The sequence below is a fragment of the Trichosporon asahii genome (assembly GCF_000293215.1).
Source record: "Trichosporon asahii var. asahii CBS 2479 unplaced genomic scaffold scaffold00009, whole genome shotgun sequence".
NCBI classification, from domain to species: Eukaryota; Fungi; Basidiomycota; class Tremellomycetes; order Trichosporonales; family Trichosporonaceae; genus Trichosporon; species Trichosporon asahii.
Genome location: NW_014040915.1, coordinates 403,026 through 424,150, shown reverse-complemented (window position 1 = coordinate 424,150; position 21,125 = coordinate 403,026). Strand labels below are relative to the sequence as shown.

At 58.9% G+C, this 21,125-nt stretch overlaps 13 protein-coding genes across 13 annotated transcripts; 4 read left to right on the top strand and 9 right to left on the bottom strand.

The window, feature by feature from the left end:
- Positions 1–223: 223 nt before the first annotated feature.
- On the top strand, positions 224–1,147 carry A1Q1_06948 (endoplasmic reticulum protein; the record flags this gene model as incomplete). Its single annotated transcript, XM_014327197.1, has 5 exons — positions 224–261; positions 304–352; positions 390–472; positions 671–801; positions 909–1,147. The coding sequence occupies 5 exons, from the start codon at positions 224–226 to the stop codon at positions 1,145–1,147; spliced, it is 540 nt and encodes a 179-aa protein (XP_014182672.1).
- Positions 1,148–1,260: 113 nt separating this feature from the next.
- A1Q1_06947 (uncharacterized protein) lies at positions 1,261–1,989 on the bottom strand (the record flags this gene model as incomplete). The annotated part of the gene is made up of 1 exon (XM_014327196.1): positions 1,261–1,989. One exon carries the CDS (start codon positions 1,987–1,989, stop codon positions 1,261–1,263), a length of 729 nt encoding a protein of 242 aa, XP_014182671.1.
- A 262-nt stretch (positions 1,990–2,251) lies between these two features.
- A1Q1_06946 (uncharacterized protein) lies at positions 2,252–3,028 on the bottom strand (the record flags this gene model as incomplete). Its single annotated transcript, XM_014327195.1, has 1 exon — positions 2,252–3,028. The coding sequence occupies one exon, from the start codon at positions 3,026–3,028 to the stop codon at positions 2,252–2,254; it is 777 nt and encodes a 258-aa protein (XP_014182670.1).
- Positions 3,029–3,918: 890 nt separating this feature from the next.
- A1Q1_06945 (uncharacterized protein) lies at positions 3,919–4,918 on the bottom strand (the record flags this gene model as incomplete). The annotated part of the gene is made up of 4 exons (XM_014327194.1): positions 3,919–4,370; positions 4,408–4,569; positions 4,622–4,864; positions 4,915–4,918. The coding sequence occupies 4 exons, from the start codon at positions 4,916–4,918 to the stop codon at positions 3,919–3,921; spliced, it is 861 nt and encodes a 286-aa protein (XP_014182669.1).
- A 329-nt stretch (positions 4,919–5,247) lies between these two features.
- On the top strand, positions 5,248–7,131 carry A1Q1_06944 (uncharacterized protein; the record flags this gene model as incomplete). The annotated part of the gene is made up of 1 exon (XM_014327193.1): positions 5,248–7,131. The coding sequence occupies one exon, from the start codon at positions 5,248–5,250 to the stop codon at positions 7,129–7,131; it is 1,884 nt and encodes a 627-aa protein (XP_014182668.1).
- Positions 7,132–7,333: 202 nt separating this feature from the next.
- A1Q1_06943 (actin filament organization-related protein) lies at positions 7,334–8,462 on the bottom strand (the record flags this gene model as incomplete). Its single annotated transcript, XM_014327192.1, has 4 exons — positions 7,334–7,503; positions 7,568–7,818; positions 7,866–8,163; positions 8,282–8,462. The coding sequence occupies 4 exons, from the start codon at positions 8,460–8,462 to the stop codon at positions 7,334–7,336; spliced, it is 900 nt and encodes a 299-aa protein (XP_014182667.1).
- A 335-nt stretch (positions 8,463–8,797) lies between these two features.
- On the bottom strand, positions 8,798–9,043 carry A1Q1_06942 (actin filament organization-related protein; the record flags this gene model as incomplete). Its single annotated transcript, XM_014327191.1, has 1 exon — positions 8,798–9,043. The coding sequence occupies one exon, from the start codon at positions 9,041–9,043 to the stop codon at positions 8,798–8,800; it is 246 nt and encodes an 81-aa protein (XP_014182666.1).
- A 443-nt stretch (positions 9,044–9,486) lies between these two features.
- On the bottom strand, positions 9,487–11,570 carry A1Q1_06941 (adenylosuccinate synthase; the record flags this gene model as incomplete). Its single annotated transcript, XM_014327190.1, has 4 exons — positions 9,487–10,481; positions 10,590–10,855; positions 11,170–11,301; positions 11,356–11,570. The coding sequence occupies 4 exons, from the start codon at positions 11,568–11,570 to the stop codon at positions 9,487–9,489; spliced, it is 1,608 nt and encodes a 535-aa protein (XP_014182665.1).
- A 106-nt stretch (positions 11,571–11,676) lies between these two features.
- A1Q1_06940 (uncharacterized protein) lies at positions 11,677–12,934 on the bottom strand (the record flags this gene model as incomplete). The annotated part of the gene is made up of 6 exons (XM_014327189.1): positions 11,677–11,730; positions 11,771–11,899; positions 11,952–11,971; positions 12,126–12,569; positions 12,706–12,757; positions 12,809–12,934. The coding sequence occupies 6 exons, from the start codon at positions 12,932–12,934 to the stop codon at positions 11,677–11,679; spliced, it is 825 nt and encodes a 274-aa protein (XP_014182664.1).
- A 313-nt stretch (positions 12,935–13,247) lies between these two features.
- On the top strand, positions 13,248–14,100 carry A1Q1_06939 (uncharacterized protein; the record flags this gene model as incomplete). The annotated part of the gene is made up of 5 exons (XM_014327188.1): positions 13,248–13,406; positions 13,452–13,486; positions 13,570–13,605; positions 13,787–13,809; positions 13,874–14,100. 5 exons carry the CDS (start codon positions 13,248–13,250, stop codon positions 14,098–14,100), a joined length of 480 nt encoding a protein of 159 aa, XP_014182663.1.
- Positions 14,101–14,556: 456 nt separating this feature from the next.
- A1Q1_06938 (uncharacterized protein) lies at positions 14,557–15,438 on the bottom strand (the record flags this gene model as incomplete). Its single annotated transcript, XM_014327187.1, has 3 exons — positions 14,557–14,605; positions 14,795–14,952; positions 15,118–15,438. 3 exons carry the CDS (start codon positions 15,436–15,438, stop codon positions 14,557–14,559), a joined length of 528 nt encoding a protein of 175 aa, XP_014182662.1.
- A 454-nt stretch (positions 15,439–15,892) lies between these two features.
- A1Q1_06937 (uncharacterized protein) lies at positions 15,893–16,522 on the bottom strand (the record flags this gene model as incomplete). The annotated part of the gene is made up of 1 exon (XM_014327186.1): positions 15,893–16,522. The coding sequence occupies one exon, from the start codon at positions 16,520–16,522 to the stop codon at positions 15,893–15,895; it is 630 nt and encodes a 209-aa protein (XP_014182661.1).
- A 1,704-nt stretch (positions 16,523–18,226) lies between these two features.
- Positions 18,227–19,432, top strand: A1Q1_06936 (uncharacterized protein; the record flags this gene model as incomplete). The annotated part of the gene is made up of 1 exon (XM_014327185.1): positions 18,227–19,432. The coding sequence occupies one exon, from the start codon at positions 18,227–18,229 to the stop codon at positions 19,430–19,432; it is 1,206 nt and encodes a 401-aa protein (XP_014182660.1).
- Between the last annotated feature and the right edge of the window lie 1,693 nt (positions 19,433–21,125).

Here is a 21,125-nt window from a genome sequence, read left to right as displayed (position 1 = left end):
TTATGCAGTGATTTTTGTATCTCACCTGAGTATCTTTTGTTGGCAACGCAGCATTTGTAAGGGTGAGCTTTTCCTCGAAGTCTGGTCGAGCAAGTTCTCAGGCCAGCATGTGCCACCACCAGTCAACGCGGGACCAAACCACCATCGTCAGTCACCTCCACCGCGTATCTCGACCGGATCGTCATCAACCTTCCTTCAGCTCCTCCAACTTCAACTCACAGCCATGTCCGTCGACTACCACACCGGAGCGAGCGTGTCAAAGTGAGCTCTCACTGCCTGCTTGGAATAGCTACTAACATCCAGGTCTCTCCCGAATCCGCCAGGATTCGCCGTCTCAGCGGCCGGAGGCAAGGTGAGCTGCTGCGGCGGTAGTAAGCTGACATGACCAGGTGGCGAGCGGAACGACGAAGAAGCAGAATGTCGGGAACGCGAACGAGCTCAAGCTGAAGAGGGCGTGGGAGATGGCGTTTGCGTGAGTATCTCGGGCGTGAGGTAGTCTAGGGTTGCCAGGCTGCCTTCCTCGTCTTCCTTCGCTGGTCCTGTGTGTCATCCGATGTGGCAACCCTCCAAACACCCTATCATATTGGATGAGGGTAGATACTGGAGACAACGGAAGACTCTAAGACTTGGGGGAAGCTTAGAAGCCATGATCATCCAGCTGACACGACAGGCCGGCCAAGTCGCTCCCGATGCAGGCGATCATGCTCTACTTCTCGGGCAGCGGTATCCAGATCTTCTCCCTCGGCATGATCTTCATGCTCCTGACGACCCCTATCACTGCGATCTCGAACGTCTTCCGGAGTAAGTAAACACCACGATCCTGCTCCCTCGGCCTTGCTTTCGCCACCCCTTTCCCTCTGCCCTCGATAAGAGCTGCGTTGGGTCCGCATGTAAAGCTGACACCCCAGCTTTCGAACCCCTCCGCACGACCAACTCGAAGGGCGAGCTGACGTACGCGCTCATCATCCCGCCGATGATTCTGTACGTCGCGTGCCAGCTCGCCGTCTTCGGTCTCGGCCTGTACAAGTGCTGGACGATGGGCGTGCTCCCGACCGGCCGCGCCGACTGGCTCCAGTTCGAGACGCGCCCGTCCCCGCCAGAGTGGAGTGCGGTGCGCGGCGCAGCGCTGAGCATGTTTGGCAAATAGATCTGCGGCGACATAGTGGTAGTGTTACACGGTGATGCATGAGTCTGTATGAGTCTGTATGAGTCCGAAAGTCTATATGCTTCTGCTACTGCTTCTCCTACGAGCTAGAACCACTAGTCCAGGTCGTCGACCGACGTGCCCGCCGGCACGGTGCTTGGGATCGGCCCCGACTGACCGACCATGTCCACTGTCGGCGGTGTCGGTGCCTCGCTCGGCGTCCGCGAGGTAAACTCGAGCTTCTCGCTGAGTTCCTCCTTGCTCGGCGGCAGCTCTATGCGCTCATACACGAGCATGAACACGAGCCCAGCGGAGGCAGCGAGTTCCTCAGCGCCGACCTCCTCGACATCGGCGTCGCTGACCCTCAGCCACCCCTTCCCGGGAACGCCGAGGGGGGCGCCCGGTTTCCGCCTGATGGCGACAAAGTGCCCGCTGCTGTGCGTGTACCCGTAATGCAGGATCGCACTTTCGAGTCGATAAATGACGCGCTGGGGGCCAGAATTGCCGCTGAGAGCAGCAGCGACGCCGCCGACGCCCGCGCCCGTGCCGGACTGCGCGGGCTCGACGCCGCGCGACATGTGCGGCGCCAGATCAAAGAAGATCGGGAAGCTCACCCGCGCAACCTTCTTCAGCAGCTGGCCGTAGGGCGTGTACTCGGAGCGCACGAAGTGGAAGCGCAGCGTCTTGGGCGCGCGCACGACGGCCGTCTCGCGCAGCGACTCTGTGCGCACCGTCTCCCACTTGGCCGCCGCCTCTAATGCCGGCACGCCCGCGGCCAGCTGCTCGCTGGCCGGCTTGGCCGGCTTGGCCGTTGGCGGTCCCGTTCGGAGGCGAGGCGGCGCCATTTGCAGGCGCAGAGGAGGACTTGGTCCGCTTCTTTTTCTTCTTCTTCTTTTCCCCGGATGATGCTGGCGGAATGGCTGGCGCAGAGGGCAGCATCGCGACGAGCTTCTCCTCTGCCGCGGCTTTGACCTCGTACGCTGCCGCAGTCGCCCGCAGCGTGCACATCTCACACGTCACGCCGTCCAGTCGCTCGGGCGAGAGGTATTCTGTGATGCACTCGTCAAGTGTCGTGCTGCCCTGCTTGTCAGTTCTGACGTAGGGATGTTAACTCACTGATCGGGGAACGGGGAGCTCCATGCCGCCGAGACTGTCCATGCGCACGACGTCGCTGTAACCGCACCGTCGGCACACTCGCCGCCGGGCAAGCAGGCCGTCCCACGGCGCCTGCAGGTCCTTCTCGGGCCTGTTCTGGGGAACTCGACGGGCTGCACCATTCTTCAGCGCGCGGACGTCGAGACTGCTGAGATCCAGCGCTTGCCCCAGGCCCCTGGTCCGCGCCACCTCCTTCGCCACCTTTGTCGCCTCGTCGGAAACTGCCTCGGCGAGCACGACGAAGAGCTCGTGCGCGTCCTGCTGTTCCCGTGTAGCCAGGAGACGCCTGACGGCAGGCAATGGGCTGAGGGCGGCGAGTAGCTGGTGCGGTCGCAGTGCTGGCGGCTGCTTGGCGTGACCCGTATTCAGCCGCCGCAGCACGTCGTGCACTGCATCTGTCACAGGGGTCGGGACGTCGGCAGCAGTCGCGAGCTGAATGATGCGCTCGAGGTGTGCGCGCAGGTGCGGGAGAGATGCCCACGCCTGCAGCACGCTGTTCATGTAGCACAACGTGCCGCTCAGGTTGACCATGCCCGGGTACCGGTCGCCGGGCTCGTGTGCCGCCGCGCCAGCATCGATGCCGCCGCGCGAGGACGACGCAAAACTTAACGGACCCATGCCGTCGTCGCGCAGGATGGACCACGCGTACCGCAGGTAGTAGGCGAAGAGGAGGGTAATGAGCAGGCCATACACGACGGTCGGGAGCACGGACAGCTCAAAGAAGGCCATGAGGTCCGCTCATATGCGGCTGGCCTTGATTTGCAGGAGCCGGGCCAGTCGTTCGTAAGCTTGCTTGGAGTCGAGCTCAAGTCGCAACAAGGAGATCACTGTCGTATGCACCGAAACCGCACAACAAGGAGGGTGACAAGGCAAGGAGAGTCGTGTGCTCGTTGGCGGCGACGGAGGTGTAAGCGTGAGCGATGTGAGCGATGGCGACTGAAAGTGTTGGAAGGCAAGGCAATAACGAAATCGAAAACGCAAACGTCATGTTGGCCCGGGCTAATTAGTCTACCCCAGAAAGTAGTGTGACGCCAGCCAACGACCTAAGTCACCCTCACCCCCCTTACCCCAGGCAAGTCGATTGCATCCGTCTTTGTTTGTCTCTGCATCGACCACAACCGACCATGCCAGACGACAGGCTCCAGAACGCCCGCGAGACGCTCGACAGTGAGTTAAATGCTTATGAGTTCAACTGACGTTCAGCGCTGCATGACCTCTCTCAGCTTCTCGGCACTGGTGTGTACGCGACAGCTAATTCAACGGTAGCACAGCTGACTCACGACAGGCCTCGACAAGCAGACACTCTCCATCTGCGTCGGCATGATTGAAGCCGGAGCCAACCCCGATGCGCTCGCTGTAAGTTTCAATGATCAGCGCTCAAACTGATGATAGGCTGTTGTTAAGGAGCTGAGGAAAGAGAAGGAGTAGCTGCGCGTCATCTTCACCAGACGCGTCGCAAACTGATCTAGTCCTCTCTCTCGCTGTCCTCCGACGGACCCCCCCCCTTGTCTTTCCCTCCTCTGTCCCACAGACTCCGCGAACTACACGCACATGTGTATACCCATACTGTTGTATCATTTTGCATACTGTACAGCATCTACTTTGATTTTACGAACACATTAGTCGTGCTTGCGGCTGACGGCGAGCGTGAGGGTGGAGGGGAGCTCAGTCTCACCAACAGACGCGAGGAGCTGAATGCCTCCAATGGCCGCGACGGCAAGGAGAATGATAGTGCCAAAGAAGAGCGAGAAGTGGACCGAGTAGTCCTTCGGCACGACCTTTTCCTTCTTCTTGAGCAGCTCCGCGAGCGTGTCGCGCTTCCACGGCGAGGTCTCGATGTCCTGCGAGGATTCCTTCGGCATAACAACGAGAACAAGCGGCGAAGCGTCATCCATCGTCATCGCCTTGACGCCAGCGCGCACGCCAGAGGTAGCGGTCTCCCACAGCTCGGAACCCTTCTCAACGTCGAGGTGAACGCGAACGGCGTCCCAGTTGCGCTCAGTCGCGGCCCACATCGAGTCGGCAAGGGCGACGAGCGAGGCAAGCTCGTGAGACAGAATGGATCCGGCGCCTGGGGTCAGCTTCCTTTACAACGCACCACAGCTTACGAGAAACGGCAAAGTCAAGGCTCGTCAGGACCTTGCTGACCTCGGGGATATCGCCGACCTTGGCGAGGGCCTCGCGGGCGGCATCAACGTAGGGAGCAAGAACAGAGGAGGCCGTGGACGTCTCCATGGTGAAGGCAGGCTTGGCATCGTCGGGAAGGACCACTGTAAATCAGTTACGCGCGCCATCGTACCAACTTACCCTGGGCGTCGACACCTTCAACGATGACCACACGCGGCCTCTTCTCATGCTGCCAGACGTTCAGCAGGTGTCCCCACAAACCCTCATCCTGAGGAGTCGGGCGGCTCTCGATTCCATCTCCGAGGTGGTGCGCGATGACGACCTCGGCCTGATCGGCGGTGAGCGACGGGGACGAGGAAGAGTCGGAGGGCGGCGGGTACAGGTAGACCTGTGCCTGCTGCGCGAGCGCAAGCGGTGCAAGGAGCAGAAGCGACAGTCCTGGATGGTCAGCTAATGCGAGTGCAGATAGCTTCTGTCGGGACACTCACTCATCGTTGCTGTTGAGACCGAAGTAGACGATGCGGCGATGACAGCGGAGTGGCTGATGACGAGGAGTCACCGTCGGATCAGGAGCGATCGCGGGGTCGTGTAATAGAGCTAAGGAGTCGATAAGGAGACTTTGTAATTCTGGTTCCGCTCCTAATGAGCATTAGGGCTGGGGCTGGCAGCAGCCTGATAGCCACGAGGCTGCCAGGCACCGTAGGCATCCGTGGTTGCCACCCGGAAAATGTTGAATTTCGTCATGACCACCGACACAACTTTCTTCGTCCACTCCATCCTCACTTCTCCACCAGCACAACCAGACCGCCTCGCAGCTCAGCATGAGCGCTCCAACATTTAGAGCGCTGAGGCGTGTATCGCTGCTTTCTGAGCTTTGCGAGGCCGGTCCTTCTCGGCCTCGATCATTGCGAACCAGTGCAGCGCTCGCGGCGAAACCAGTCTTCGGGCGGTTCCCGATGGAGCACGACAAGCCTCTCAGCGTCGAGGCGACCGACAGACCGAAACGGCGAACGAAATACGGGACCGGTGCCCAGCGGCTTTCCTCGCAATATCAGGTCCGCGAGGGCAAGGCAAAGACGAAAGTCTTGCTGAACCAGATGCTCGACGACGGCACATTGCCATGGGACGTGCCGGGAGATGACATGTACGCCGTCTCGGGGGCGGTGAACTGGTGTCTGTCCCATCCATCTGGCAAGCGAGATCGACTTGCTCTGCGCCTAGTGCACACGCACCTGTCGCTGACACTGGAGCCGACACCGCATACAGCGCGCTACCAGGCATCCCGTTCGCACCAGTACGCATGGTTCATGTCGCAGTTCCTCCGCGCCGATGAGCTCACGGAGACTCTGCACAGTAATGCTCAGAGTCTGCTACAGCGCCAAATGACGGAACGCGTCCCCCTCCAGCCATGGATTGTCGGGCGAGTGCTCGCCGCCCTCCGGCCACCATTGAACGACATTCTTCCCCTCCTCCCCGAGCTCGATAACCGGAACTACGCCTCGATGCTCCGCCTCATGATCCAGGATTATGCGCCGTTACCGTCCGAGCTCCGTGAATACGTCGCAACAACTCGAGGACCAGAGGAAGAGTGGAGCTACGACGTGCTCGCCGCGCTGGTGTACTCGCACTTCCCGAGCCTCGACTTCCGTGGTGCCCTCGTTGCGCTTGGCGCTCTGCGCACAAAGGCGCAGAAGGACAAGGCCGCCGCTCTCGAGAATGGCCAACTCTGGCCGCCGACGGACGGTAGCCTTGACGTTCTGAAGACCTCGTACGCGGACGTGATGAGCCTCTGGTCACGATCGCGCTTCCATCGCACGAAGCGGAACCCGCGCCTAAACTCGACCGTGCCTTCGAAGCTAGCCGCGGATCTTGTTCAGCTCCTGCGTGCAGACGAGGAGGAAGTGGAGCTTGCGCCAGCCTTCCTGAACACATGGTTCAATGCGGAGCGTATCGCGGAGAACCACACTAATGTGAACAAGGTGTGGGAGCACATTTCAGGTAGTAGCATCGACGCTACGCTCGAGGGCCACATTGCGCGTCCTGTCGACCGCGACGCCATCGTCGCCTTCCTCAAGTATCTGAAGGTGCACAAGACCGAGGCGGAGCGGCACAACCTCCGCCCCCTGCTTGCGCACCTGCCCTTCCGGGACGGGAGCGTGCTCAACGCCTTCCTCGCCGTGCTCGGCGTACACCCGGACTTGAACCTCGTCATCGCCATTCTGCAAAGCGACCTCTACCTCGACCCGCGCGGCGTGGACCTGTGCTCCGCCGTGGTTATCTATCACATCCGGCGCCTTCTCTCACAGCCATGGACGACGCGGTCAGTCTTCGTCGATGGGTTCAAGTTCCCCATGGACTCGGGCGCGAGGGGGAACAACATCAGCTTCAAGGAGTGGGACTGGATCGCCAAGCTGCTTGGACACCAGGGCACGCCGACGAATATGCCCCTCACTACACCGACGGCCGAGCTCGAGGAGCGCGCCGAGGTTAGCGAGAACCCGAAGTGGAGCAAGTGGTACGGACCCATGTCGCGCGTCGTCGTGGGCAAGGACGCTCTGGACGAGAAGGTCTCGAGAGTCAGGCCCGCTCTCACGGAGGCCATCAAGCACGTCTCCCAGGTCCTGGCCAAGAGGGACGGCGTCGATCCCCTGGTCCTCCAGACGGACCTCGAGGAAGCGCAGCGCCTTATCAAGAGTGCAAACTGAGTGACGGAGCTGGAGTTTGTAGCTGTTGTCATATTATGCATTGCCATTCGCATCTCAACGTCATCGTTCTCTTCCTCGCTGTAACTCTGTGTGTCAGTCAAACAATGTGTGTCTCAGCCGTTCCGCTCAAGTGAATATGGTGCATAATGTCTACAGATGGTCGTGAAATGAGTGTATTTACAGAACTGCAGTTAGCTCGATGTCATGACACTTTTAGCTCACTGGCATTGACAATGTTGCCCGCGATGGCGGAACCGAATCCGAATCCGGCACCCGTGACGGCGGCGTTGCCGAGCTTTCTTGTTAGCATGAAGTTGTAACTGAGAGGAATGGACGTGGGGAGAAGTGGTATCTCGTGGAGGAGACGTTGCGCTGCCCGGCAGTACACGCCTCCTGCCTCCGAGGCTGCGCCGTCGTCTAGCGACGATAGGCGTACAGAGGTTCACATCCTTGGACAAGGCAATACTCACCTGGCCGCCCATCTTGCCGAACTTGCCCTTCTTCTCCTCCTGGGGCTGGACAATGACGGTCTGCGGCTGCTGGGCCTGGTACGCCGGCGCCTGGTATGAGGGCACAGGGGCGTACTGCTGGTACGCGGGGCCGCCGGGCGGCTGGCCGTAAGCAACGCCTCCGGGAGGCTGGTACGTCGAGACCGCCGAGGTCGGCGCCGAGCTCTTCTCACTCTTGCTGTCTCTATTAGCTACAAGAAGACATCGTCAGAGCTTGCCACTTACATCTTCTCGACGTAGTTGGCGGGGAAGAGGCCTGTCTTGGGAGCGCCCTCGACACGGCCACGGAACCACTGGTCGTTGACCTCCTCGTCGATAATGATGGTGTCTCCAGCGCGGAACTGGAGGTCGTCCGCCTCGCCGCCCTGGTAGTCCCAAAGGGCACGGGCGCGGTTGACCTGGGGCTCAGGTGTCGACCTCACCGGGAGCGCGGGAACCATTGCTTTCTCGTTGTGGGAGGGCGACGGACTGGCGCCGGTGCCGTTAACACTGAGGGCGTTCATGGCCTTAGGGAGGTCCGTGTCTGCCGTTAGCTAACGCAACATGCTGTTGAAAAAGCTCGGCGCCGCCCCATCCTCAGAACAGGTCGGACGCCTCAGTGGCCATCATGGCAACCACAGAGCACAGAGCCGGATACCCACTGCCGGTGGAGGCCGCCGTGACCAGCGACGGGAATGTCGTGTACGGATTCGGGAGCTTGGAGCGGATAACCTCGGCGTCCGCATGCTGGATGAGGCCCAGGCTCTCAAGCAGCTGGACGCTGGAGATGGTCTGCGCGATGAGATGAGAAGCCAGAGTCTGGCCGGGCTGCTGCTGGCTCATGGTGGTTAGGGGTGTTGACGTGTGCCTTTACTGGAATCGGTTTGTTGTGACTGATTTTCGTCCGCGCGCTTGTGAGTTGTCACAGTTGCTTCACCGAGACTGTCGAGAAGCTGGTGACCAGATGTAAAGAGTGTTAATGTCGTGCGCGCAAGGGGTACGCTCCAGGTGGGTGAGAAAGAAGAAGTATTGAGGTATGAGGTCAAAGTTACTTGTGGGAGGGCGACGGACTGGCGCCGGTGCCGTTAACACTGAGGGCGTTCATGGCCTTAGGGAGGTCCGTGTCTGCCGTTAGCTAACGCAACATGCTGTTGAAAAAGCTCGGCGCCGCCCCATCCTCAGAACAGGTCGGACGCCTCAGTGGCCATCATGGCAACCACAGAGCACAGAGCCGGATACCCACTGCCGGTGGAGGCCGCCGTGACCAGCGACGGGAATGTCGTGTACGGATTCGGGAGCTTGGAGCGGATAACCTCGGCGTCCGCATGCTGGATGAGGCCCAGGCTCTCAAGCAGCTGGACGCTGGAGATGGTCTGCGCGATGAGATGAGAAGCCAGAGTCTGGCCGGGCTGCTGCTGGCTCATGGTGGTTAGGGGTGTTGACGTGTGCCTTTACTGGAATCGGTTTGTTGTGACTGATTTTCGTCCGCGCGCTTGTGAGTTGTCACAGTTGCTTCACCGAGACTGTCGAGAAGCTGGTGACCAGATGTAAAGAGTGTTAATGTCGTGCGCGCAAGGGGTACGCTCCAGGTGGGTGAGAAAGAAGAAGTATTGAGGTATGAGGTCAAAGTTACGGCCGTGAACTGTGCGGATCGCACAAGTGGCAAACGGCGGGACGGAACACACGTAGCCTGCTATATTTCACGTGCTTGGCGTCGTACCAGACACAAACTTAGGGTATCGGCCGCCCCTCTTTCATTAGAAACTGACGCTGACAATCATACTGATGCTCCGCGCCTCTGCATGCTTCGTCAATCTGCGCACCGCATTCCGTGGGAGTTTTATTTCGTTCCATAGCTATGCTATATCTAGTAGACGGTGATGGTGCTCTCGCGAGCAGGGCCGACACCAATGTACTGAACCTTGACACCAAGGTAGTTCTCGATGAAGTGAACGTACTTCTTGCAGTTCTCGGGGAGAGCCTCGAAGCTACGGATGCCGGTAATGTCAGACTTCCAGCCGGGGAGGGTCTCGTAGACAACCTCGACCTCAGCGAGGCGGTCAAGGTCGGCAGGGAAGCCCTCAATCTCAACACCGTCGAGCTTGTAGCCGGTGGCGACCTTGATCTCGTCAAAGCCGTCCATGACGTCAAGCTTGGTGAGGTTGATCGAGGTGTAGCCGTTGATCATGGTAGAGTAACGGCAGACAACAAGGTCGAGCCAGCCGCAGCGACGACGACGGCCGGTAACGGTACCGTACTCGGCACCCACCTCCTGGAGGGTGGTACCGACGTCGTTGAGCTGCTCGGTGGGGAAGGGTCCGCCACCGACACGGGTGGTGTAGGCCTTGATGACACCAACGGCACGCTTGATGGCGAAGGGAGGAATACCAAGACCAGTGCAGACACCGCCAATGGTGGTGCTGGACGAGGTCACGAATGGGTAAGTTCCGTAGTCAATGTCGAGCATGAGCGCGTTGGCACCCTCGACAAGGACCTTCTTGCCAGCGGCAAGCTTCTTGTGCAGCCAGGTGGGGCCGTCGACGACGTGGGGGCGGAGACGCTCGGCGAAAGCCTGAAGCATCTCGATCTCGCCCTCAGTGTCGAACTCGAAATGGCCGTAACGCTTGAAACGTCCCTCGACAAGCTTGCGGAACTTGGCGGGGAACGTCGGGTCGTAGAGGTGGTGAACACGGAGACCCGAGCGCGAGGCCTTGGACGAGTAAGCGGGACCAATGCCCTTCTTGGTGGTGCCAATAGACGAGCCACCAAGCTCGATCTCCTTGAGACCGTCGACGATCTGGTGGAAGCCCATCACAAGGTGCGCACGGTCCGAGATGAACAGACGGTCAGCGACCTTGAGTCCTGATTCGTCAGTACTCCGATCACCAAACAGCCAGACAATTCAGTGCCAAGAGTTTCGCACTACGGCTGGCGTGCTGCTTGCGTGCAGCAGCCATGAGGTCAACTCACCCTTGCGCTCGAGAGTGTCGAGCTCGTTGAAGAGCGAAGGGACGTGGACAACGACACCAGAGCCGATGAAAGCCTCAACCTTGGGGTTGATCAGACCCGAAGGAAGGAGGTTGAAGGCGTAGGTGGTCTTCTCGCCCTTGTCATTCTTAACAACAATGGTGTGACCGGCGTTGTTGCCGCCGGCGCAGCGGGCGCAGACATCTGCGTCCGCTGCAAGGATGTCGACAAGTTTGCCCTTGCCCTCATCGCCCCACTGGGCTCCGAGGCTGGATGTCAGCGGTTGCGCGGCAGGGCAGTTGTGGACCGCGCGGAGTAATGAACGTCCGAGAAGGAACAGGGAGAGGACGAAGCTCGTTCCCAGAACACATCTGGTTCAAGGTGACGACCTCATGCGTATCGCCCTGGCACCCATGTCGTTGTCGACACCTGGGTCGCCCGCTTCAATGTACAAGCGGGCCTCCGGACCGGAAACGTTCAAACAAACTCGCCGATCTCGAGAAATACGTACACAACGGTAACCCCTTCCGGAGCTGGAATGTCAGCAGAGGTCCAAGTGTCACTGGTGCGAGGGTCAGCTTACCTTGAGCCATGATAGGGGTGAACGTCGTCAGGACGATGCAAAGAACAAACGACAAGACGTTGGGGCTGAAGGCCCGCAGGGCCGACTCGTCCAGCTCCTAGCACGCCACAAGAAAATCCACTCCCATCGGACCTATACTCCGACTCAATGAAATGTGCGTAGTCACCGGTCTCTTTTACACGTCACATTTTGATACGGGTTTTGCCACGCGCTATGGCAAGCCATGCAGCCACGCTCGACTCGGCTATGTGAGTACCTGGGCCGCCCCATATCTTCCGCGATTCGTCGGTCGGCCGCAAGTACGACATCTGCGATAGGCGATCACTTTGATCAAGCGGGTCCCATCGATCCGAGCCGTCATCTTGCCCGCACAGATCAGTGTTGACACCTGCTGGACCCATGCTTGTTGGCTGCCACAATGCACTCAAAATTGTCTGCCTACGTCTCTACTGCATGCATGCCTTTTATCTACGGCCCGTTTATCATAGTCTACTATAAACGAACTGTTTAGAGGACGCCAGCCTCCTTGATCTTGGAGACAAGGTCGGCGACGGACTCGACCTGCGACTGTCAGCTCGGCACTAGCACAGAGAAAGCTCACCTTGCCACCACCCTGGCGCTCGGGAGGAGACGAGACGGAGATGGTCTCGAGGCGGGGGGTGATGTCGACACCGAGGTCCTCGGGGGTAATCGTCTCGACCTTCTTCTTCTTGGCCTTCATGATGTTGGGCTGCGGGGTCAGCTGAGCTCATTATGCAAGTCCATTCCGCTTGGATACGCACGAGGGAAGCGTAACGGGGCTCTGCATTGTCAGCTATGCTCCTCACACGATGACATCGCAGCTGAAAACACGATTGCGGATGTGGTCGTCATTCCCGAGTCCGTTCGGGCAAAGAAGCCGAAAGGCGAACTTCCACCCGCAAACCCGCCAACAGCCGCAAAAAGTGCAGACTCACCGTTGAGACGAAGGTCAGTGGTGACGATGAGGGGAAGCTTGGTCTTGAGCTCCTCAAGACCACCGTCGATCTCACGGGTGACCTTGGCGGCACCGTCGGCAGAGACGTCGAGCTTCGAGGCGAACGAAGCCTGGGGCCAGTTCAGGAGACCAGCGAGCATACCACCGGTGGCTCCCGAGTCGTCGTCGATAGCCTGCTTGCCGAGGATGACAAGGTCGATCTTCTTGTCGCCCTCACGCTCGACGACCTTCTTAATGGCCTCGGCGACGGCAAGGGGCTCGACAGTAGCGTTGTCGGGAACCTTCACGTGGATACCAGTGTCGGCACCCATGGCGAGGGCAGTACGGAGGGTGTCGACGGCCTTGGCGGGGCCGACGGTGAAGGCAGTGATGCTCTGGACGAGGTCCTTGTCCTTCTCGCGCATGCGGACGGCCTCCTCAACAGCTATCGGGTGTCAGTCGGCCGGACCTCGGCTACCGTTTCAAGTTGGGCCCCAAGAGCTCGCTGAAGCTAGCAGAAGGGCTCAACTCGGACAGCGAGAGCTCAACAGAGCTCCTCGCCATCTATCTCAGGTACTCACCAATCTCGTCGAAGGGGTTCTGCAAGTCAGTGACTGTATCCGTACTCGAATCCTAGACATCGCGGCTGGTCGAGCCGGTGCGTCTCGGAGCTCGTTTACTCACCATCGAGTGCTTGACCGAGGTGTCGACGCCCTTTCCGTCCTTGGCAATGCGGACCTTGACGGCATAGTCGATCGCGCGCTTGACGGGAACGAGGATGTGGACGAAGTTGGCACGAGTAGGGAGCATGGTGGAGTCGGAGGGGGGTGGATGAAAGGTAAAGATCAGCGAGACAGCGGAATTCAAGCAGCTGGCTATCTAGAAGGCGGGTCGGGTAAGACGCATCGGCTAACGAGGACCGGCGGGGGCAAAATCGTTCTCTCGGCCGCACCTTCCCAAGTTCCCCAGTGCCGAGGCGAGGAACTAGGAACGGAGGCCGGATGAGGATCTGAGGAGGGGCTCCCACGTGAAAATTCCAAAGCTTGATCCACGTCACGAGTTGCCCGTAGGCGCGAGCGGTGGTTAGGCCTCCTAACTGCCACGAATAGGCGCCAGCACGAACATGTCTCCAAATCCTATTGCCCGTTCCACTCCGAAGGCGCCTCCAACCACAGTGCTCGCTCAAGCTGGCCCCTTCACCAACGACCTCTTCTTCTCTACACACCACTCTACCCCCCGAAACCACACCGCAAACATGGCCGTCGCTCCTATCACTGGCATGGTGCGTAGGACACCGACAACGCGACGACAGCGCTGACTTTCGCAGCTCAAGAAGCGCCTCCTTTTCGACATCGGTGCCGGGTATGTGTCGAATCAAAATCAAGGAGATTCAACTCGACATCTCGTCACACCGGCACACGGATCAGATTACTAACATGTCACAGTCTCGGTCTCGGATTCGCCGGCGGCTACGCCTTCTGGTGAGTGTGGAAGGGCAGGATAGTTGGTACGCGGTGTGCATGTGCACGACATGCTTGTTGCGCTTCCGAAAGACGGAATGAAGTCACGCGCGAGCGGTCCGACGAGAGACTTGTGCACATCGCCTCCGCGCACCACGAACATTGCCCTGCTCGGTGTATGCGCATGATAGCTAACGTGCAGGTACGGTGTCCACGTCCCCATGAGTACGTATCGAAGCTCCGAGCGCCGCGACGCATTCCGAATGACATGACGGGGGTGGACAAATAGTGGCCCGGGTCAGGCCCACTTGCCCAAGCCACGGTCAGCCATGTCCCTCGTCATCGACCCGAGGATCGCGTGAACGTTTCGGCAACCGACAGCTTTGCCTCTCCGTTCAGAAAGCTAACCCCTTCACAGTGAAGAAGCGTGACAACTACTACGCCAAGCTCGACGCCAAGAAGTACGGCAAGGACGCTGTCCCCACCGACATCCTCCAGGAGTCCGTCAAGAACTAAATGGAGCGAGGGGCATTGATACAAAATAAATGAAATCATCATAAGCTATCTGCGTGGGACAAGGCTGGACGATGCGGGGGTTGAGGCGCGGAGAAGAGCTATGAGAGTAAAGGCGGAGAGGGACATGAAGGGTTCCAGTTCACGGCAGAGTCGCAAGGGAGTGGAAGAGAGACCGCAGTGCGTCGGTGCAGGCAGAGAGTGCTGTTCCGACGTTGTGCTTGAATTCGCAGTGAGGAGGCGTTGCGCGGACACGGGTGACGAATCGGCCGGCGGAGTGTTGTGTGAAGTTGGTCGCGTATGATGTCAGGTGCCATCTGTCAGTTACCGCTGAGATTCCAGCAGACTATTTCTACATTCCTCTGCTTGATCACCACACTATCGTGCACTGACTGATCACCGCGGCCTCAACCTGCTGCTGCATGTTCAGATTAAAGCAGATACATCTAATACTATCAACTATGCGAGAGCCTTCTTGGCCTGCATGTTCTCAGGCCAGTCAGAGTTCCTGGGTGTCAGCTACTTGCACACAGGTCGCGAAGCTCTCTCTCTCTCTCTCTGCCGATCCCCCACTGAGCTTGACAAATGCTCTCTTCATCTGGAAAGCTTGCTCTCGAGGTATGCGCAGCAGTCCTTGCTGCACGGCGCAACGCGAGAGGGAAGACGAAGGACGGCAAAACAGCTTCCTGATACTCACGAGTCGTCCATGTAATCGTCAAAGTCTACGAGCGACTTGTGTGCACCACCCTTCTTCACGGCCTGAATCGCCTTCTCGCACTCAGCCTGCGACGGGAACGTGACCTGGGCGGCGGAGACGTAGATCGGTTCTGACGTCGCGAGCTTCGAGTTGTCCAGCTGGAGTTAGCTATTAGCATACCTGTACCAGCATCCCCGGCAGTCCAGTTCCATGCGTAAGACCGAGGACTTCAGCCAGACATGGTGTGCCCTTTCGGCTGGCTGTGCAGCGCCATGAAGAGGAAAAGGAGTAGTCGTGGACAGCGGAGGAAGGTGACCACTCACAACAAGACCGATGGCACTCGGATTCTCCTTCCTTATCGTCTCGAGCAGCCGCTCCGCAACGCGGGGAACCTTTGTGCTCCCATCCTCGTTTGCAATGTAGACGCCCGCAATAGTCAAGCCGTTGTCCTTGGCGTGCGCGCGGACGAAGCGCAGCGCGGTGTCGATCGTGAGCGAGAGGGACGCATACCGGTGCAGGATCGGAAGAGCTTCGACGATTTCGGCTCCGCGCGCAAGAAGCAGGCCGAGTACGGTCGACGCGGGGTGTCGCGCCGCGTGGAGAAGCGGGAGGGTGTACGCGGACGCACTCAGCGTGACGGACATGGTGGTGTGGGATGACGAAAGGAGGTGAGCTGGATTGGAATCTGGTGGTTGAACAAGGTGGAGGTTGGCACGCGTGGCGCCGGATACAGTGGCCGATCGGATGACTGACTTTTCCTTCTGCAACGGACCGACGTAAAACATCATCACCAGTCACTACGACCCTCTCAGTATCTGAATGAGCCCCCTGTCCTGCACAGTGGTGTCACGGAGGCCGCTCGCCCGTTTGCTTGCACGGGCACTGTTCCCTGAAGCCCAAATACTCTCTACTGACCGACAACACAGTCTCTTCTTTCTTTCAAACGATTCTCCTGTACTTGCAACTGAACGCGGAGCTGTATGAATGCATGAATGGTATAAATGTTAATGAGTGCGTCCCTCGGCCCTGTTTGTTAGTTGTGCACCTCCGCGGAGCCACAACTTACTAGATAATGAACCCAAACGCGAGAGAGGCTGTTTACTTCTTCTTCTTGCCCGCAAGAACACGCTTGCCCTCGCCTGTGATGTTAGCTCGACACAACGGTTTCTGGAGCTGCAAAGAACAAAGGTAACTTTCAGGTACATGGAAGATGCCCCGTGGAGCAGCAGAGTCTGCCTTCCCTCTGCGTCGTCCTGACCCTCGCCGAGTCACAGCTCCCTCACTGCCATCTGCGAACTCACCCTTCTTCGGCGCCGTCTTGCCGTTGGCCCGCTTGCCGTCCAAAACGTCGAAACGGACGTACTCGTTTGCGTCCTCGATCCAGTGCGACCTGTACTTCGTAATGTTCGACGGACCAGGGCGAGCGGCACGCGGGACCTCAACAAACTCCACATTGGCGGTAGACGGCGGCACGACCATGTCGATGGGAAGCTGGGTGTCGTATCCGTCGTCTCCGGGGCGCGCAAGACCCTCCCAGCCGCGGAAGTTCTTGTCGTTGGCGAACACACGCATCGTCGGGCTCTGCACGGCGTACAGGAGTGCGTTGTCGGCACGCAGCCGGCGCTTCAGGTACTTGGCTCCCGTGCGCGCGTTCGAGGTGACGGCAGCCGTGTTGAATATCGGACTCCGCAGGCTCGAGAGCAGGTAATGCAGGCTCGGGCTCGACATCGTGGCGTGGTCGGTCGTCGGTCTGGCAACAAAAGTCCGGCTGAGCCCTCGAGATCATCGACTTTGCAGCGGAAAGGAATCAGGCACGCCGTGATTTCGTCCTTCACTAATGACACGTCAAGTACCACGTGACTGTCACGTTCGATATCCAAATCGACGGATGCTGGAATTCATGCAGCAGATCATGCAAGCCGAACTCCCATTTACCTTCTCTGCAATCAGTGGTGAGCTTTCCGTGGACTGCCCATGACAGTACCCGGAGTTATTGGCAGAGATGCGGTATGGCTTCGAACACGGCGTGGTAGTCAGCGACAAAGGCACATCCACCAACGATAGTCTTCCTTTCCCGATTCAGCTTTCATGAACCCCCTGTCGCTCCGTCACCAAGCGCATGATTAGCACAAGGAAGGCGTCGAGCACTTGTTCCGAGCAGAGTGAACAAAGGATGGGATGCGCAAGGGTCCACAGGATTCACTGCGCCCTCGTTGCCCGTTCGCTCGGCGCCCCCCTTGTGCCCGACTTCGTACAAAGGGAGGAATGTCGGGCGAGAGGTCGCAGGAGACCTTGCACTGCTCCTTCCGACGCCCTCGACGCCACATCTCGAGCTGCTTCTCGATTCTCGACTCCTTTCGGGGCAAGGAGGTCAAGTGGGTCTGCATGCGTTGCCGGGCCACACACCTAATGACCGCAGAGCAGGTGGCATGGGAGGATCTGAGCAGCGAAAGAGGTCGGCATGAGGCGATATGAGGCAGAAGAACAGAAGGTGCAGAGGCGATCCGGGCTTTCGGCGCTACCCAAACTAGCAAAATGAAGGATCTCATGATCACATCACACTCTGCGCACTACGGCTCGGTCCGAAGGGTACGCAGGGCCCTGGCCCCGAGTGGAGTGGACGGCTGATCACCCACACAAGTCATACAACACATACACACGACAAAAGCAGGATCGCTGTGTTTCCCGCCGGTTGAAGAACACTGATTCACACACTGCAGACGTCGCAGTGTACTTGGGCACACAACATGCTGTAGTCTCGCCGAAAAGGAGAACCGAGGCGGTCGCGATGCGGCGAGGTTCAGGTGTCGGCGAAGCGCCATGTGCGCCCTGTCAAGACAAACGAGGGTCGCGGGGGCAGGGAGCGTGCGGTGGCGTCCGGAGGGCCTCCTGTCTCAGGTGTTTCGAGGACATGACGACGTGCACAGACCTCCATCACTTGCATGACCCACCGTACACACCGCCAGTGGCCAAGCTTTTAGTTTGCCTTCCTGTCGCACACGGCAGCGAGCGACGAGCATGCGGGCACACTACCAAGATGGATCCTCCACACTCGTGCTGCACACCAAGCACGGGCTTCCTCGAACACTGATTTTGCTTTCTGTCTCTTCCTATCGATTGCTTTATCCTACTCCACCCTCCTTTTTCCCTTCTCTTTATCTTACGTCCGCCTCTTCGTCAAGACTTCTCGCTATCATTCCCAGCCAGTTGACGAGCGTCTTCCCCCCAGCCCCCTTGTGCGAAAGATCGACCTGACGGTGCCGCCATTCGCAGCCGACACAGCGTGATCTGCCCCCCTTCCAGCCCTTCATCTCAGAACCAGTGTTCGACGGCTGCTGTCGCCCGATCAAACAGCTTCCTTTATTTCTACTCTTCGTGAAAGCACTTCTCCTCGACGGAGCGGCTCTCTAATCTTTCTCACCAAGAAGCGCGATGTCTGTCTCTTCGACGGCCACGGCCACGACCCTCTGCAGCACCCTCTCCGACTTTCAGCCCCACAGACCCCCTCGTTCAGGGCTCCGAATCACGATGCCTACCGAGAACTCGACCACTTTATCACCTGATTCGTTAGAAACGCCATCGTGCGAACACTCGCATCGGTCTCTGGCACACGGCTCTACGGACGGCCTGCTGCGCACGAGCGAGAGCTCTGACGAATCGTTCAATGAAACAGCGGAGTCGCCACCGCCGCGGACGCCGGCGACGCCACAAGAGTCGCAAACTGGAACACTCCCAGCGACAGCGACTGTCGCACCTCCAGTCAATGGCCCGACGAGACCTACCGCGGCCCATCTGAGGGCCAAACGCAAGCCAGTTCCGTCGGTTATTGACCTCTTGGGGTACGATCCGGGTCCCATGCCGCCTCCCCCTATGACACCTGCGACTCCGGGCACCCCTGGAACACCGTTCATCGCTGGACACAATGGTGGAAACCGGTTCACGATCGGTCCCTTGGCCGGTATTGACCTGCCCGATCTCGACGGAGACCAGAGGAGTAGTGGGCATAGCAGCAAGTACTCCGGCATCACTCTGCAGAGCGGGAACCCCAGTGTGCTGTCTCTGCCGATGCGGGTGCTCGAAGTCGATCGACCGTCCCTGGAGAGCACCCGGAGAACGCCAGTGCGACGGAGCACCTTTGACTGCTACTCGACCTACACTTGCAACTACAACAATAGCAAGCCCGACTTATCACTGGCGAGAAGCGCGACAGAAGGCAACGGCGAGAGCATTGTCCCACCACCCAGGCGTCAGAGCCTTTACAAGAGCCGAAGTGGCAAGAAACTCTCGGCCGCGACGGAGCTGGAGGAACTGCGACGGATGACCCACTACGCATCGATGGACTTTGACACGATCAAGAGGCAGAACCGCGCCAATCAGTCGAGTTTCCTCGTTGGCGACAATGACTCGGACCAGGGCAGCATCAACTCGAGCCCCGACGGACTGGTTACCAAGCGTTTAAAGAAGCTCAGCCTGAAAAAGAAGAACACCACGAATTACACGAAAGCGTCCGCCAAGCTTTCGAACACGATCGAGGAGAAGCAGCGGGAGCAGCCCAAGGGTTGGTTGGAATGGGTCTGCGATGTGGTCCCCTGCTTGCACCGCGAAAAAGTGAGCTTATGGGGAAGCCGACACAGCTGACATCCAGGACAGCAAGCCACACACTCATGCCCTGGTGCACCACAAGTCGATGAGCCAGGTGAGCTTAGGCGAAGCGTGCCAGAGCTAGCTAACAGACAGCCCCGATCACAGCACCCACTCAGCCACGAGTGCCGGTAACCTCCCCAAGCAAGTCTTCTCCTTCTCAACGCAGTGCACGGGCACGAAGCGCGCGCTGTGCGCCGATTACAGTTCTTCGAACGCAACCTTGGCTATGTTCATACAGTTTACGTACGCCCCGTTCCAGCACAGTGTTCTTGTGTCGTTTAGATTACAGCGGGTGACAGGACGCCTGTCCCTGTTGCCCATCTCGTCCTCCATAGCCTAGATGAGCGTGCATGTACAGATAGTCATTAGCAGAGTCCAGCCTCGGTCGGTGAGAGGGGCGCATCATAGTGCAGGAAGTGATCGAGGAAGATCTCGATCTGCCACTATGAAGTTGCTCTGTGTGGGGCGCACATGGTTTCAATCAAGCCCGCGTGGCCCGCGATGAGGTCACACCAACCCGGCTTCTTTTCAGGAACGAGGTCCGGTGTGCCCTTCGTGCCCCTTTCCTCTTGCAAGGAGTACTTCGGCTGATCGTGACGGCAGGTGCTGCGGGGGTGTCAGGTCCGCCAGGCACGGGCAAGCAGCAAGGCAGCGCGCCGACGCAATCCTCGAGCCGATCTTGTAGCTTTGCGGCGGCGGACTTTCTAAGCATCCGACATGCGTCAAAGATTAGCACACCGTTGCACGTTTTGCAGCTTCACCTCGGTTCACCAGGACTTCACTAGTAGGGAACAGACTCGGTCACACCTCGGCTTCAAAGACCTCGAGACCGCGCCAGAAGCCACATCACATGTGCACATAAGCCAAGGCGTATGTTAAATACGATCGCCAGCGGTCTAGCTGGCCACACACGGCTGAGGCACGACTACAGAGAGAGAGCAGCAACAAACATGCACACGAGAGTTAGTCGCTGTGTGGGTCGAGGTACGAAGCCCCTTTTGTTGGGTTTGGGAGAAAGAGCGGGTTGTCGAGACGAGACGCCAGACTGAGATGGACAGCTGGAGTCGGCACCAGATGGCCAAAGGGTACGGCACCAGCCCAGCTAGCTAGCAGCCTAGCAGCCAGAGCTCGGAGAGAAGAAACATGCAACGCTTCCAGGCACGATACTCGTCTGGGGAACTTTGGAGCAGGTACGCAGGTCTTGTTCCTGGCGAAAAGCTACTGGGGATGTTTGTTGCGGCGGAGAATGGAGAAAAGGCAGGATGATCATAGATAAGGAGGAGTAGGGCCCATGTCAAGTACGAGAAGCAGGTATCAGCTTCAAGTGTGGAAGTGGAAGGAGGAGAAGTCTGTGGCCAACACGGAATCGTGTCGTGTACGCGGTGCGCGGGGGAGGAAGAGGGCGTGCTCCAATCGAGCGGTGGATGGGTGTGTCCCTGACCTGTCAACGTCTGATCCCTTAGGCCGGCCGCTAGGCTGGTGGTCATGACGCCCGGCGCGCCCGGGCACCCTGCATACCCACATCCTCCGTGTCCCCCGTAGCCCCCGTACCCCTAGCCCCGATCTCGAACAGCCAAGCACCCACCCGCCGGTCTCCATCAGCTTAGCTTCCAGGCCACCCCGCCCGCCCAGTCAGCCCGGCCTAGCCAGCCCAGCCAGCCCAGTCAGCCTAGCCAGCCTAGCCAAA